General features: G+C 43.6%; 1 protein-coding gene and 1 long non-coding RNA gene across 3 annotated transcripts in view; both read right to left on the reverse strand.

Annotated features, from left to right (window-relative positions):
* LOC147571173 (uncharacterized) overlaps nt 1-15,213 on the reverse strand; it is a 265,869-nt gene that overhangs the window by 239,974 nt on the left and 10,682 nt on the right. The gene's annotated exons all lie outside the window — the stretch shown is intronic.
* Nucleotides 1-15,213, reverse strand: part of LOC147571176 (gamma-taxilin-like) — a 39,328-nt gene that overhangs the window by 17,972 nt on the left and 6,143 nt on the right. Inside the window, exons 2-3 of the mRNA XM_086696596.1 lie at nt 10,221-10,524; nt 8,029-8,120 (exon numbers count right to left, since the gene is read on the reverse strand). Coding sequence (XP_086552722.1) covers nt 8,029-8,120; nt 10,221-10,509 — 381 coding nt within the window. The 5' untranslated portion in view covers nt 10,510-10,524. The remainder of the gene's footprint in view (nt 1-8,028; nt 8,121-10,220; nt 10,525-15,213) is intronic.

A 15,213-nucleotide genomic window follows, 5' to 3' on the forward strand; every position in this document is an offset into this window, starting at 1 on the left:
CTGCCTACACAACACTCATTTTAGACTAAAGACACTTGCAGATTGACAATGAGGGGATAGAGAACCACCTATCATGCTACTGGACATCAACAGAATGCTGGAGTGGCCACACCTGTAACAGACAAACTAATCAGACCAAATAATTAAGGGGTCTACCCATCAAGAAGATCCAGCAATCGTAAATAGTTACGTCTCCAAGTGGGACCACTCAAACATATAAGCCAATTAAGAACAAACAAAGAAAATCATTGACACTAATACCATAACTGTAGGGGACTTAAATACCCCACTACAACAACGGACAGATCATCTAAACACAAAATCAGCAAGGATACAATGGCTTTGAATGACAGGCTGGACCAGATGGACTTAGCAGATACATTCAGAACATTTCATCCTAAAGCAGAAGAATACACATTCTTCTTGAGTGCACCTGGAACATTCTCCAGAATAGATCACATACTGGGTCTCAAGTCAGCCCTCAACATGTGCCAAAAAGATCGAGCTCATACCATCCATACTTTCAGACCACAAGGCTATGAAACTTGTAATCAACCACAAGAAAAAAGTTGGACAGCCCTCAGAAAGATGGAGGTTAAAGTATATCCTACTAAAGAATAAATGGGCTAACCAAGAAATTCACGAAACGATAAAGAAATACAGGGAAGCCAATGAAAATGAAAACACGGCAGCCCAAAGCCTTTGGGAGGCAGCAAAGGCAGACCTGAGAGGTTTGCAAATCAGGCATATCTCGAGAAGCAAGAAAGTCCCCAAATACACAATCAAAACTTGGCCCCGAGGGCGCTGGAAAAAAAGAACGGTGAATAAAGCCCAAAACCAGAGGAAGAAGGCAAATAATACAGATTAGAGCACAAATCAATGATATCGACTGATCAACGGACCAGTAGAACAGATCAACGAAACTAGGAGCTGGTTCTCTCAAAGAATTAACAAAACTAATAAACCCTAGACAAAAATAAAAAATAAAAAGGAAAGGACTCAAAAAATAAAATCAGGAATAAAATAAGAGAGATGACCATCAGTACTTCAGAAACAATGATAAGAGAATATTATGAGCAGTGATATGCCAACAAATTGGGCAATCTGGAAAAAATGGACAGACTCCTAGAAACATGGAAACTACCAAAACTGAAACCAAAGATATAGACAATCTGAACAGACCCATAACCAGTAAGGAAACTGAATCGTAGTCAAAACTCTCACAACGAAAACATTCCAGGGCCGGATGGCTTCCCAGAGGAATTCTACCAAACAGTTAAAGAAGAGTTAATACCTCTTCTTTCAAAGCTGTTCCAAAAAAGTAGGAACGGAAGGAAAACTTCCCAATTCATTCCATGAGGCCAGCATTCCCCTGAAAAATGCCGTTTCGAAGGTGCAGATGCACCCAAATGTTTATAGCAGCAGCACTCTCAACAACTGCCTATCTAGGGAAAGAGCCCAGCTGTCTCTCGACTGATGAATGGATAAAGAAGAGGTAGTGTATTCATGCAATGGAATATTACTTGGCAATCAAAAAGAATGAAATCCTGCCATTTCCAACAACATGGATGGAAGTGGAGTGTATTACGCCGAGCGAAATAAGTCAGTCAGAGACAGACAAATACCACACAACTTCACTCATATGTGGAATCCAAGAAACAAAACAGATGGACGTAGTGGAAGGCAAGGAAAAAGAAGGTAAAAACACAAGGGGGACACATAAGAGACTCTTAAATACACAGAAGCAACTAAGGATTACTCGAGGGAGGAGCACGGGGGGATGCGCTAAACGCGTGATGGACATTAAGGAGGACACTTGTTGGGATGAGTACACCTGGGTGTTACAGAGAAGTGATGGATCCCTAAATTGTGCTCCTGAATCCATTGTGACCCTCTATGTAACTTGACTTTAAATAAAAGTTAAAAAAAAAAAAAAAAAAAGAGAGACAACAAATTCTGAAAACAGCTAGGGATGAAAAAGGTCCTTAACCTACAAGGCTTGAAGTTAGCAGCAGACCTGTCCTCAGAAACTTGGCAGCTCTGAGGAGAGTAACAGGAAATACTCACTGTGCTGAATGGGAAAAATGTGCAACCGAGAATTCTTTATCGAGCACCAGCAAGGCTGTCACTCAGAATAGAAGGAGGGTTAAAGACTTTCCCAGACAGACAAAAACTAAAGCAGTTCGTGACCCCCTACGCTACCAGGCAGAAAATTTTTAAGGGGGCCCCCTGAGTGGGAGATTAAAAAAAAGAAGATAAAAGTCCTGAGCAACAAACACGGCGAAGGACCAGGTCACCTGAAACACCAACTCTACAGGTTAACACGATGGCACTAAAATCATATCTTTCGACAATCATTTTGAATACAAACGGACTAAATGCTCCATTCAAAAGGCACAGGGTATCAGAAGGGCTAAGAACCGATACAACTCAACACCAACCCTCCCCCCGCAATTATGCAATCAAAAATGGGCAGAGTGCTTGTTCAGATTTTCTTTTTTCCCCAAAAACACATGCAGATGGCCAACAGACACATGAGAAGACGTTCAAACTCACTCATCTTCAAGGAAGTGAAAATCAACACAATGAGATTAGGGGCTGATACGTGTCCAAAAGGCTGAAATCCAAAACATAAGAAACGACACGTGTTGGTCAGAACATGGAGGAAAAGAACACTCTTGCAGTGCTGGTGGGAATCCAAACTGGTACAGTCATACTCTTTGGAAAGAGTATGGAGCTTCCTCAAACACATTAAAAACAGGATTACCATGTGAGTTGGTCATCCCACGACCTTTTGGAGGTATTTACCGCCACAGAAAGAAAATGAAACCTTAATTCGAAAAGATACATGTCCCGATGTTTATGGCCACACTGTTTATGAGAGCAGCCTAAGACAAATGGATAAGAAAAACATGCACCTGCACAATGGAAAATTACAGAAAAGGAAGAAAGAAAATGAAACCTTAAGTCGAAAAGATACATGTCCCGATGTTTATGGCCACATAATTTATGAGAGCAACCTAAGACAAATGGATAAGGAAAACATGCACCTGCACGATGGAAAATTACAGAAAAGGAAGAGATCACGCCATCTGCAACAACATGGTAGGACCTGGAGGGTGTACTGCTAATTGACAAGAAGTCAGACTGAGAAAGGCAAATAGAAACGATTTCACTCCTAAGGGGAATCAAAAATAAAACAATGAAATAAGCAAAGAAAAAGCAGAATCAGACCCATACACAGAGAAGAAACTGATGGTTGCCAGAGGGGAGGAAGCGGCAGAATGGACAAGACGGGTGGAAGGGAGAGGGAGATACAGGCCTCCAGTTATGGAACGAGTCAGTCTCAAGAATCAAAGGCACAGTATTCGGAGCACAGTCAATGATGTAACAGCGATGTAATGGGACAGATGGAGCTAGTGATGTTGTAATAGCGATGTAATGGGATCCTGGCAGGAGGTAACCTGGCACGCTTGTGGTGAGCATAACCTGATGTATAAATGTGTCAAATTCGCTATGTTGTACACCTGAATCCCGTGTTGCAACCACACACAAATTTTGAGAAAGAAAGAAGGAAAGGAGGCAGGGAGGCAGGGAGGGAGGGAGGGAGGGAGGCAGGCAGGCAGGCAGGCAGGCAGGCAGGCAGGAAGGAAGGAAGGAGAGAGAGAGAGAAAAGAAAAAAATGAAAGAAGAACAGAAAAAAAAAAGAAGAGAAAAGAGAAGAGAAGAAAAGCCAAGCCAAGCCAAGCCAAGCAAAGCAAAGAGAAGAAAAGAAAAAGAAAACCAAGGCAAGTATTTGGAAAAATCTTAAAACCTATATCCCAAATATCTCTTGGGGGGGAAAAAAAATGGATCCCGATTTACATGTCAGACCTAAACCTGTAAATGTCTTAGAAGAAAACTTGGGGAAATGCTTCATGCCATTGCATTTGCCAGGGATTCTTGGACTGACACCAAAAGCACAGAAGGGGAAAAAAAAAAAAAATTAGCTTGACTTCATGAAAATTGAATATGTTGTGCATCAGAGAATACCATTAAGGGAGTGAAAAGGCAAGTGATAGAACAGAAGAAAGTATGGTGAAATTACGTACCATAAGATATTAACATCCACAACTTATAGGCAGTTCCTAAAGCACAAGAACAAAATAACAACCCAATTTAAAGATGGGCAAAAGACCTGAATCGACATGTCTCCAGAGCTGACCAACACATCGCCAATAAGCACATAAGAGATGCACACTATCACTAATCATTACAGAAAGCAAACAAAACCACAGAGTAAGACACCATCTCACACCATTACGATGGCTCTTATTAAACAAACAGAAAACAACAAATATTGGCAAGGCTGTGGCCTAATGGGATCTATTCTGGAGAACGTTCCTTGAGCACTTGAAAGAAGGTGTGTTCTGCTGCTTTGGGATGGAATGTTCTGTATATAGCTTTTAAGTCTGCCTGTTCTATTGTGTTGTTTAAGGTCAATATTCCCTTACTGATTTTCTGTCTGGATGATTGGTCCATCGATGTAAATAGGGTATGAAAGCCCCCTACTGTCATTGTATACTTATCTATTTCTCCCTTCAGGTCTGTTAATGTTTGTGTTCTCTATGTGGGCGCTCCTATGTTGGGTCCATAGATACATAAACATGTTATGTCCTTTGCTGGGCTGACGGATTTTTCATTATGATACGCCCTTCTTTGTTCTTACACAGTTTTTATTTGTAAGGTTATTTTGTCTGATGTGACCGTAGGTACCCCAGCTTTGTTTTGGTTTTCATAAGCATGGGATGTGTTTTCCCGTACCTTCACTTGTGGTCTGTGTGCATCCTTCCATCTTAAGTCATTCTCTCACAGGCAGCATAGAGATGACTGTTGTTTTCCAAGTCCATTCAATCACTATGTTTTTTTGATTAAACAATTTAGTCCTTTTACACTTGGAGTAGTTATGGATAGGTCTGTACTCGCTGCCGGCTGTTTTGTAGTTACTCTGTTTCTTTTCTTCTTCTCCAGCTCTCTGGGGTTTGATGAGTTTCTTAAGTGGTATGCTTACATTCCTTTCTCAACGTCTTTTGCTTATCTACCACAGATTTTTGTCTTGTGATTGCCAAGAGGCTCCCGCGTAACATCGTGCGTGCGTGCGTGCGTGCGTGCGTGCGTGTCTATTTTGTGTTGCAACAACTTAAGTTAGGATGCATTCTAAAGCTCTACATTTTAATTCTTTGCTCATGTTTCGGGATGTTATGGCACATTCAAAGAAAAACCTTCTATCGTGTGTATTCTCTCCGTGATTATTGTAGTCATGGTTAGTTTTACCACTTTTCCCTTTTAACTTTCAAACGAGGTTTAAAGTGATGAAGCCCCTGCCTTTATAGCCTTTCACCGTGAGCAGTAGGATTTATACTTCCACGTTGTATTGCTGATTGGTGTCCTTTCTTTCCAGTTTGAAGGACTTCCTTTTACAGTTTTAGATTTCACGTCTCCAGGATATTCTTTACCTGTCCTTCAATTCTGAATAATAGCGTTAGCCTGGTGGGTATTCTTAGTTAGTCACAAGTGTTTTGTTTGTTTCCTTTCACAACTTTGAGTATATCATGTCACTGACTCTGGCCTGCAGAGTTTCTGCTGAAATACCTGCTGATAGGCTAACAGGGTTGGTTCCCTTGTATGTAAATTGGGTTGGTTTGGTTTTGGTTTTGGTTTTGTTCCCTTGCTGCTTTATAATAATCTTTGTCTTCAACTTTTAACGTTTTAAGTACAGTGTGTCTCAGTGTGGATGTCTTTGGGTTCATACTACTTGGAACTGTGCTTCCTGAATCTCAAGGTCTGTGCTTCCTGGATCTCAAGGTCTGTTTCCTTCCCCGGGTTAGGGAGGTTTTCAGCTATTGTTTTAAGTAAATTTTCTTCCTCTTTCTCTCTTGGTTCTCCACTTGATGTTGTCCTGTAAGTCCCTTTAGCTATCTTCACTTTTTTCCCATTTTCTTTTTGCTCTCTGATGGTGAGCGCCACTGCTTTTGCTACAAAGTTTACCGACCCTTTCTTCTACCTCACTTGGTCTGCTGTTGAAACTCTCTGGTGTATTTTTCAGTTCACTTAATTGTATTCCACTGCTCGACCACTTCTCTTTGGCTTTTCTTCTTTTTTCTTTTCTTTTGTATTTTCGATCTCTTTGTTAAAGTGCTCACTGTTCTCATCCATGCTTCTCTCAGGTTTGGTGCGCACCTTCATGACCACCACTTGGGACACTTAACAGAGAAATTACCTATTCTGTTTCATTAAGGCTTGGTTGGTTGGTTGGTTGGTTGGTTGGTTGGTTGGTTGGTTGGTTTTCCCGAGGTTGTATCTTGGTGTTTCTGTTGGAACACATTCCACTGTTTCTTCATTTTTCTGGACTCTCTGTGTCTGTTTCTATGCAACAGTTGAAGCAGTCACCCCTCCCAGTTTTGAGGGGATGCCTTGGGTAAGAGGAACCGTGGAGTTCAGCAATGCCCTAGGTCTTGGTTGTCTCTCAAACCTTCAGGATTGTCAATGGCCTATTTTGCCCTTCATAGACACACATGTTCAGTGTGCCAAGGCCCGTTGGGGTCCCAATGTAGGCGGATCTCAGTGAGCACTGAGATCTGTACTAGTTGGAGTACAGCCCCAGGTTAACACATTTTAAAATACGCAAATATATGGAGTTCTGTAGGACCAGAAGCAGAAGCTTCCATCTGGCTGTTTCCCAGAGCAGATGTGTAGCTCTTGCCTTTCCTGACGTGGCAATCCCCAACAACTCTGACTGCTGCCATCTTTGCATCTGGACCGTTTGTAGGCCATTCAGAGACGCTCTAGGCCATTCCTGAAAATTCTCCACAATTTTCAGAAGGTGCCAGGTCGCTAAGTGGGGTATACTTGTGCCAGCTGGAGCGGTAGTAAGTACAACTGTTCCAGCTCTATACTTAGACTCAGTTATTCAGAAAAGAGTAATGTGTATGCTACGGAGCAGATGCTTTCAAACAGATGTGAATGGACAAAATTCATCACTGGTAATTCACACAGACACTTCACAACCCACGAGAATTTCCGCATTTACCTTGGAACCAACAATTCTAAAACATTCCTGCCACGATGCTTCAAAATGTCCTATCTCATTCTTCACTTTTTTTTAACTTTTTTTTTTTTTTTAACATGTATGTATTATTGAGAGACAGACAGAGACAGAGACAGAGCATGAGCATGGGAGGGACAGAGAGAGGGGGAGACATAGAACCCGAACCAGACTCCAGGCTCTGAGCTGTCAGCACAGAGCCCGACGTGGGGCTCGAACCCACGAACCGTGAGATCATGACCTGAGCCGAAGTCAGACGCCCAACCGACTGAGCCACCCAGGTGCACCGCCCCCTGCATTCTTCACTTTTAAAATGATGGCAGGGTTTCCTTGTTGAGAATGTTTCCATATACCCAAGGTGAATGCTACTTGCAATAACATGGGCCACAGACCAGAACAAACTCTTCATACAAGTCAGTTTCTTTGGAAGATGCAAAAAAAAAATAGAAAATTAAAAAAATAAATAAAAATAAAAATACAGTGCCTGGCATATAGTGGATGCTAAGGAAATATTTTCCTGAGAAATAGTACTGTTTTACTACACTTCACAAAACTCACAACTTCAGTCAAACGGTTAAACACTTTTGAATCTAACCGTGTTTCATGTCTACAATTTCTTGATCTACATATAGAAAATCATATCCTCACAACTGTCAGGCATCTAAACGTATGATGGAAATGCTGACCTAGGAATGCCAGAGCTGACTGAGTTTTAGGAAAGCTATTCCACATCCCAGAAACTAGTAAAATGCTGTATATAAGCATACCATAAAATGAGGCCATACAATCAACCTAAGTCTCAAGAAATTAGATTCTTACCCTCAGTTCTGTAATGAAAAACAACTTTACATTTAAAACCATATCAAAATCATATCTCAAAAGCTTATCTGGCACATGCACCTTTCGTTATATTTTATACGGGCTTTGCACCCCATAATACTCACAAGATCAGCATACGTCTTACAGAGAGCTGCCAGCTTCTCCTCTGGAGTTGAAAGAGTGTTTAAGGCGTGCATCAATAGTAACACTTCTTTTCCTGATGGTCCATAAAGGAAAGGAGAAAAAAAAAAGTACCAGAAGGATAAAATTAGTCAATTCCACATAAAAATTATGTTCAGCTATCCAGATTATGATTTAAGGGGACATCAGATATAGGCTCACCAGTAAATCAGTGAAACTATTTTCAAATTCTTAATTAGAAGGGGTCAGCCTCCTCCCTGCCCCACATCGCTTCACTTAACAACTAACACTACTCGTGGTCAGCTATTTGGCAGTGACACTGTAAGAACACCACTGAATGAAAGTGTAAATACTCTAACTTAGCCACTGGTTCCAAATTAAGACATTTTACAAAGGGTAGGAATGTCTTCACACGCTTTCTGCTAGCCAAGTACAAGTATTCAAGGAAGTTTAAGACTACCTAAAGCGCACATAATCCACAGGGACACACACCTTTTCCAGTGACCAATGTGACTTATGACTGTTTCCTGGTGATTTACCAAGGATACTCTGGGTGCTAATCAAGATTAGGGCCAAGAAAAAGAAGTGAAAAAAAAAAAATAGCTCTTTCCTTGGGGGGTTTTACAAGGATACTTTAATAACTGTGCCAGGGATGGGGCGCCTGGGTGGCTCAGTCGGTTGAGCGTCTGACTTCGGCTCAGGTCATGATCTCGCGGTCCGTGAGTTCGAGCCCCGCGTCGGGCTCTGTGCTGACAGCTCAGAGCCTGCAGCCTGCTTGGGATTCAGTGTCTCCCTCCCTCTCTGCCCCTCCCCTGCTCATGCTCTGTCTCTCTCTCTCTCTCTGTCTGTCAAAAATAAATAAACATTAAAAAAAAAAAAATTTTTTTTTTTTTTTTTTTTAAACAGAGAAGAATAACGGTGCCAGGGAGAAGCGGCAGCTGAGGTAAGTGGGGGCAAGCAAAGGGTGCTTCAAAGTAAGTGATACGCTTCATTCTGTACCCTGCGGGTAGGTACCTTTTTCTTTTCTGAATTGTTCCCTCTTGTATGTAGGACGTTTCATTTTAAAAATCTGAAGACAAGTTTAATCGTTGTCTTAAATTTAATAACTTAAATTAATTTAAATAACTCTAATATTTTACAAACAACTATGCATGGGAAAGAGGAGGAGGAACAGGCTGACTTCAAAAAATACTCTGCTATGATGGCACACACAATTTTAGTAGTGAAACCATTTCTCAGTCTGTTCAAGGACAAATACAGAGGGAATACAATTACCGAATGTGTAAGAAGTAACAGTCCATGTAAACTTTAATTTTATGAAGGTTTTAAACTGTAACCATTTAAAACTATTTAACAACTTTAACCTGAAGCTATAATTTACACACATTGGTGGAGTGATGGGTTCTGAAGATAGCTGTCTTGTTGGCGAGGAATTTTAAATCCTTCTCACATTCCTGTAATGTTAAAGTCCTACAGGGTGCTCAAAAGCGGATTTTTTAACAATTCCAAGTTATAGTCAGGTACAGAACTCATGCAAATCAAACCACGTAAACGTTACGTACAGTAGGAATTTTAAAAATTGAGAAGCAACCCGTAAGGCCAAGGAGGCGTTTTAGATTTTATTCCTCAAATGTAACATACCACATTCTAAGCCCTAACCTGTCAAACTAACAGAGCAGGAGGGAGAAAACACACCCAGAAAAGCATTCTTGTTAGCCTGCTTTCTAAGCCACAGAACACATATACCGTTTCCAAATTTTAGTGAATAGTCTTTTAAATAAACTGAGGAGATACAGAGTTCTCGCAGTAATTATTGGTCAGATTTCCACTCCTCCACTCCACTCCACTCCACTCTCCATTTATTTAAAGGGTTAAATGCAGGGCAAAACAACAGCACTTCTGCCCAAAGGCCACACACTTTTTCCCCCCCAAAAACAATTCTTGATTATTCGCAGAGAAATAATGTGATTCCTATGACCAGGCTTCCTACCTCGTCATATTCTCATCCTGATTATAACTGCCAACCTGTTCCAAGAAAACAGAGGTGTGTTTTCACCTAACCACATCTTAAGACAGACTTAAAACAGACTACGTTCTGTCATTACCTGTGCTGCAGAAAGGCTAGGTAAAATGGGTAGCATGTGAAAATGTCCAAGCACTGAGCAGAAATTATTACCTAAGGTTCTTCCTTTGTTCCTGTTGCACTGTGAATCTTGCTGATCATCAGAAGGATCTTTTCCACCATCTGGCCCAGGAGGCTCCATTCTTGACTCTTGCGTGCAGTACACTGGGTTCACCAGATTCCTGTTCTTTCTTATCAAGTTACTGTCTTCATCCTCTTGCAAGGAATGCCTGCTACTTGCGCCAGCACAATTTGAGTCTTGGTGCTGAAGAGTATCGTTCGATTGAGAGTCACACAACCTATCTGCTTTCACCCCTAGCCTGCAAATTCCAGATTCATCCATTGTGCCACTCACAAGCTAGAAAGAATGAAGAGGGGGGAAAAAACTTTTTTAAAAGGACCATGGAAGGGGCTAAGTCAATTGTAATGAAGGAAGGGGAACTATGCAGTGCGTAAGAATACAGTGTTCCATCCTACATTGCTCATGTCTAAACATACCGTGTACTTTTCGTATGTGGTACAATCAGTGGGCCCATCATCATTTCACACTTTTTTTCCCCCCTCCTTTCACAGTTGTTTACAAAATAGCAATGCCATTTAGAATCAAAGGAGGCAAAGAGTTGGGGAGGACTACCATAATGGTAGAATAGAAAACCCCGAGGCTCTGTCCCTCCAGGAAGTAACATGCTGGCAGAATCCACCAGAATCAACTTCTGCAGAACTCTGGGACCTTCTCAAAACTTACAACACAAACACAAAATAAAACCTATAACCCAAACGGAAGGCTGAGCGAATGAAAAAGCAGCTGTCTTGCAGCAGGACAGAGCACTGTGGGATTTCAAACTTCCCACCAACCATTCCCTATACCCTACGTCAACAGTGACCACGGAGGCAGCAGCCCACACTCTTAGTGCCAGAGGGAACAACGCAGACATTATTTTCAAAGGATCGTGGTCCCAGTCAACCTTTCTGGCAGGTCTCTGAGAACCGTGTACGTAAGTTTGCCTCTGTTTTACTTTGGGGAGAGCTGTCCCAAGGCTGAGGTAGCTTCCCAGGATGCTCTGGATACAAACGTCCCAGCCACAAGTATTAACGTCAGCGGCTGGGTGTTATGGAACAACAATCAGGAAAAAGGAAGCGAGAGAGAGAGAAAAGCTAGAGGAGAGAGAAACTGGGAAATGAGATGATGATATAGGCTTTTTAAAAGTTCTGGCATCCGTCTGGCCTTCATGTAGAAGTGAAAGCTAACGTGTGAAAGCAAAGTTATCAACAGCCTGGCTCCGCTGTTCACAAGCAAGTGGAAACATGTCTTGTGTACTGATGTGGGGCCACCCTCTCCCTCTTCATGTCCTCTGATTTCTTCCTGTGTACCCTGACGTTAGCCACCTTAAGGAGGAGGATGGCTAGGGTCGGGAGTAAGGATTCCCCACCCCCCAATGGAAGCCAAAGGCCATCCGCATGCATCCCAGCATGCTGGTGTACCGTGGACAACAGAGGGACTCAAACTTTTATGTCTCTGTTTGGAAACAGCTACTGAAGTCACTGCCCCCATCTGAGTCTGTTCCACTGATGGCATTTGGGGCACACTTCACAGATCAAGGAAGTGAGACAATCAGCCATGGGCTTATTCAACGTACTGTTACTGCGCTGCCCCAATCTGAATGTATGCTTCAGATTACTCTACAAATACATGTATACATCGGATATAAAGTGGAATATGCTGCCAGTGGGGATTCTGTCATTTGGGAAACCCACAAATAAGTGCTTCTGGCGTCCACAAATCCTAATGACGCCGTTATGTTACAAGTCTCTGTGATAAGGCAAGCAATGGGCAAGCCTACCCTACCTCACATACCCGGTGGATCCTTTTGAAAAGCACCAATTATCTTGTCCCTGGGCTCCTGCAAACGCTGAAGACTTATTATTCCAAGATGCTCTCCTGACTCTCTGGCCTGATATTCTCCTTTCGGGGTGGGTGAACTCAGTTTTTAAGACTAACAATGTAGGAAAAGCCCAACAGGTTTCATGTAACAAACTGAAATGGCCGACTCGAGGACTTAGTCAGCCAAGTCCCACCTCTACTTTACACAAAGAAGTGTTTGTTGTCATTCTGGAGGTCTGTTGCCTAAAGCAAAGCCACTGGCCCAGTGGGATTCAGAGGGGCTCTCCGAATTCCTGTCTCCCCTCCAAATCTCCAGTTTACCCGGTGACCTGGTTACAATGAAACCGAATGGCCGCAGCTGGCTGTGCTCGCTGTTTTGCCTCAGCACAAATTATGAAGAACCAAGAATGGACATGGCTGCTGCGTTAGGTGGAGTGAATTCAAGGTAACTCCTACTGCTCTGCTGCTCTGGCCGATACCTTATCTCTCCCCGATAAGACTTGTTACGGCTCACTATTTGTGGTCTCCAACTTAGAAAAAAAAGACAGACTGGTAGATTAAGGACCTCCTCTTTAGCACCACGAAATGGGGAAATCAACCAAACCCACTAAATGAATCATCTGGGTTATTCACGTAGATGCGCATGGTGAGAGTGAAAGCAAGCTGCGGATCAAGCCTGCACCACCCAGACTGCCGCCTTTGCTACAGGCTGAATTACGCTCACTGACTGCACGGATCATGGCAACAGGTACACCACCATCGTAGACTGGGCACAAAGTAAAACATTCTGTTTCTGGTGCAGACGTTACCACCGTATGCTAGGCTTGTGACACAGGCTGAGAGTCGACCCAGTTGTCTCCTCATTGGGAAGGCCACAGCACACAGGGCACTGAGTGTACCTCCTGCTGGAAGTTTGAGTACCGCTGACCTCTGAACTATTGCCAGGGCTACTGGTCTCGGGTACCCCACGGCTACCTCCTTTTCAGGCTGTGGGGTTGCCACTCCACTCTGATCAGCTGACTCTCACCACAGCAACGGAGCCCTTGCCCTAATCGATCCTGTGATCACCTCCTACAGATGACCTGTGATCTGAAAAGTGGCACACCTCTTATCAAAGACCCACTAAGAATGCAGCGACAGTCCAGGTACCCCCTTGTACCACCCATGTTCCCCCATCGTCCATAGGCACGTAGTATTACTGGGAGTTAGGACTGCCCCTCAAAAGCCATCTCAACAAGATTCCCAACAGGTGCCAGGGTAGCTCAGTCCGTGAAGCCTCCAACTCCTGGTCTCAGCGCAGGTCTTCTTCATCTCAGGGTCATGAGTGCAAGCCCCACAATGGGCTCCATGCTGGGTTCCTAATATTACCTCCCCACCTTGTCCTTATCTACACTCCTTGGAAATGCGAGTTGGGCCAGTGAATGCAGCTGCCCCCAGAAAGGGATCATCCCCTCTGTCTCCTCCCGGGTAATCATCATCATCATCATCATCATCATCATCATCATCATCATCGGGGCCAATGCGGCAAAAGAAATTCAAAGAATCCTGACCACAGCATTCTTAGGCTGATGCTTGTCTCATTCCCCCAACAGTAAAACCGAGTCACCCAGGGGGAACACTCTCCAGGTACCAAATGGGGCCTCGAGGATTCAAACGTTGCATCAGCTACCTGGAGTCTCTTGTGGGACTGACATGGTCCTAGATCACAAGGATGATGGCGGGTTGTTGAGTACAATGCCCAAGGGATATCCCTAGGATGATAGTCCACACCGGTCAAACAGGAGAGAACGCATCTCTGTGCCGTTTATACAACTTACCTCAGCCCTGAAGTACCTAACCTTTCTGGACAAAAGGACTGCCACAGGTAGGGGATGACTGGACAAAAGGTAAAGATGTATCTCCTGGAAATACCGGAGATATTTTTGCGGCAGTTACCAAAATGTACGCATTGAGGCAGTAACGGGTTAGGCGAAGGGGTGCCGGGGGTGGGGGTGGGGGTGGGGGTGGGGGTGGGGGGGAGGGAAAAGCTCCTTGGACTGGACACACTGCTGAATGTGCCTTCCAGCCAGACAGCTCATGACAATTTGACTGCAATTTAAATGGATGTAGCTAGCAGGGGATGTCCCCGAACCTGCATCTCCCAAATAAAATACATGTGTACCTCACTGAGTGTCTGCCCTGCCTTCATTCCTCTTAGGCATCACCAGCTCATTCCAGGGGCAGAAAAATGCCATCCTCCCGATGTCATGGGCAGAAGGACAAACTGGATGGACTGGCCTCAGGCAGGCCATCCAAAAAGGGGATATAATTCAATTACTTAACTGCAAACTCTAAGACTCACCAGCTCTCTAGGGAGTTATGCTGTCAAGCACTCTGAACTTGTGCCACTTGGGGACACTGGGCGAAGTCCTCCCTGGGAAGCTCCAAAATCATAAACAACACTTTCTTTCCAAAGGTACCATGTGTACCTCGTCTTTCATGGAAGTTGTGCACTAATTTGTGTCCCTCAAGCGTCGTCTATCTTAGCGGTGGTCATAATGGATCACCAAGTGTTTAAGTCATAACAGATCATCAAGTGTTGAAGTGTTTAAATACCACTAGTACTCACGTAGCCCTCAGACAACTGTGAAGTGCTCTCCAAAATGACGCTAGCTTTGGCTCCTTGCAGGAACCCACCCGAGAACAACTAACTCCACACGTAGGTGGGTTTATGCCCACAGCGCAGGTAGTTTTATCCCCACTTTGGAAGTCATCCACGAACCAAAGGTAGTCTGAAATCTGTCCACAAAGTTAGTTGAAATGATCAACGAATGGCTTCAAGGGAGTCTCAACTCCCTGGCCAGAGTTATTAATGATGACAAAGTTGCCCTAGACCTCTTTCTTGCGGACCACTTGTGAGTGTATCTTGCCATGCCTCAGGCCAGTGGAAAGGTCAACACCGGGCCCCACGGAAGAAAGCCATCTGGCTTTCTGATGGTCTATGAGACTTCCTCAGCCAGTTACAGCAGGGCAGGGTTGAAGTTAATCCTGCCACTTGGGCTCTTCCTCATGCTTGGAGTCCTGTTGATAGTATCCTATGAGATAGACTGGAAAAATCTGGTCCTGGGCTATGCTGGTCAGACTGAACAAGTGTGGCCAATGGGCACCCAACAGAAGATTCACCAG

This window comes from Puma concolor, unplaced genomic scaffold (assembly GCF_028749965.1).
Source record: "Puma concolor isolate L17-30 unplaced genomic scaffold, mPumCon1.1.hap2 unalloc_scaffold_5, whole genome shotgun sequence".
NCBI classification, from domain to species: Eukaryota; Metazoa; Chordata; class Mammalia; order Carnivora; family Felidae; genus Puma; species Puma concolor.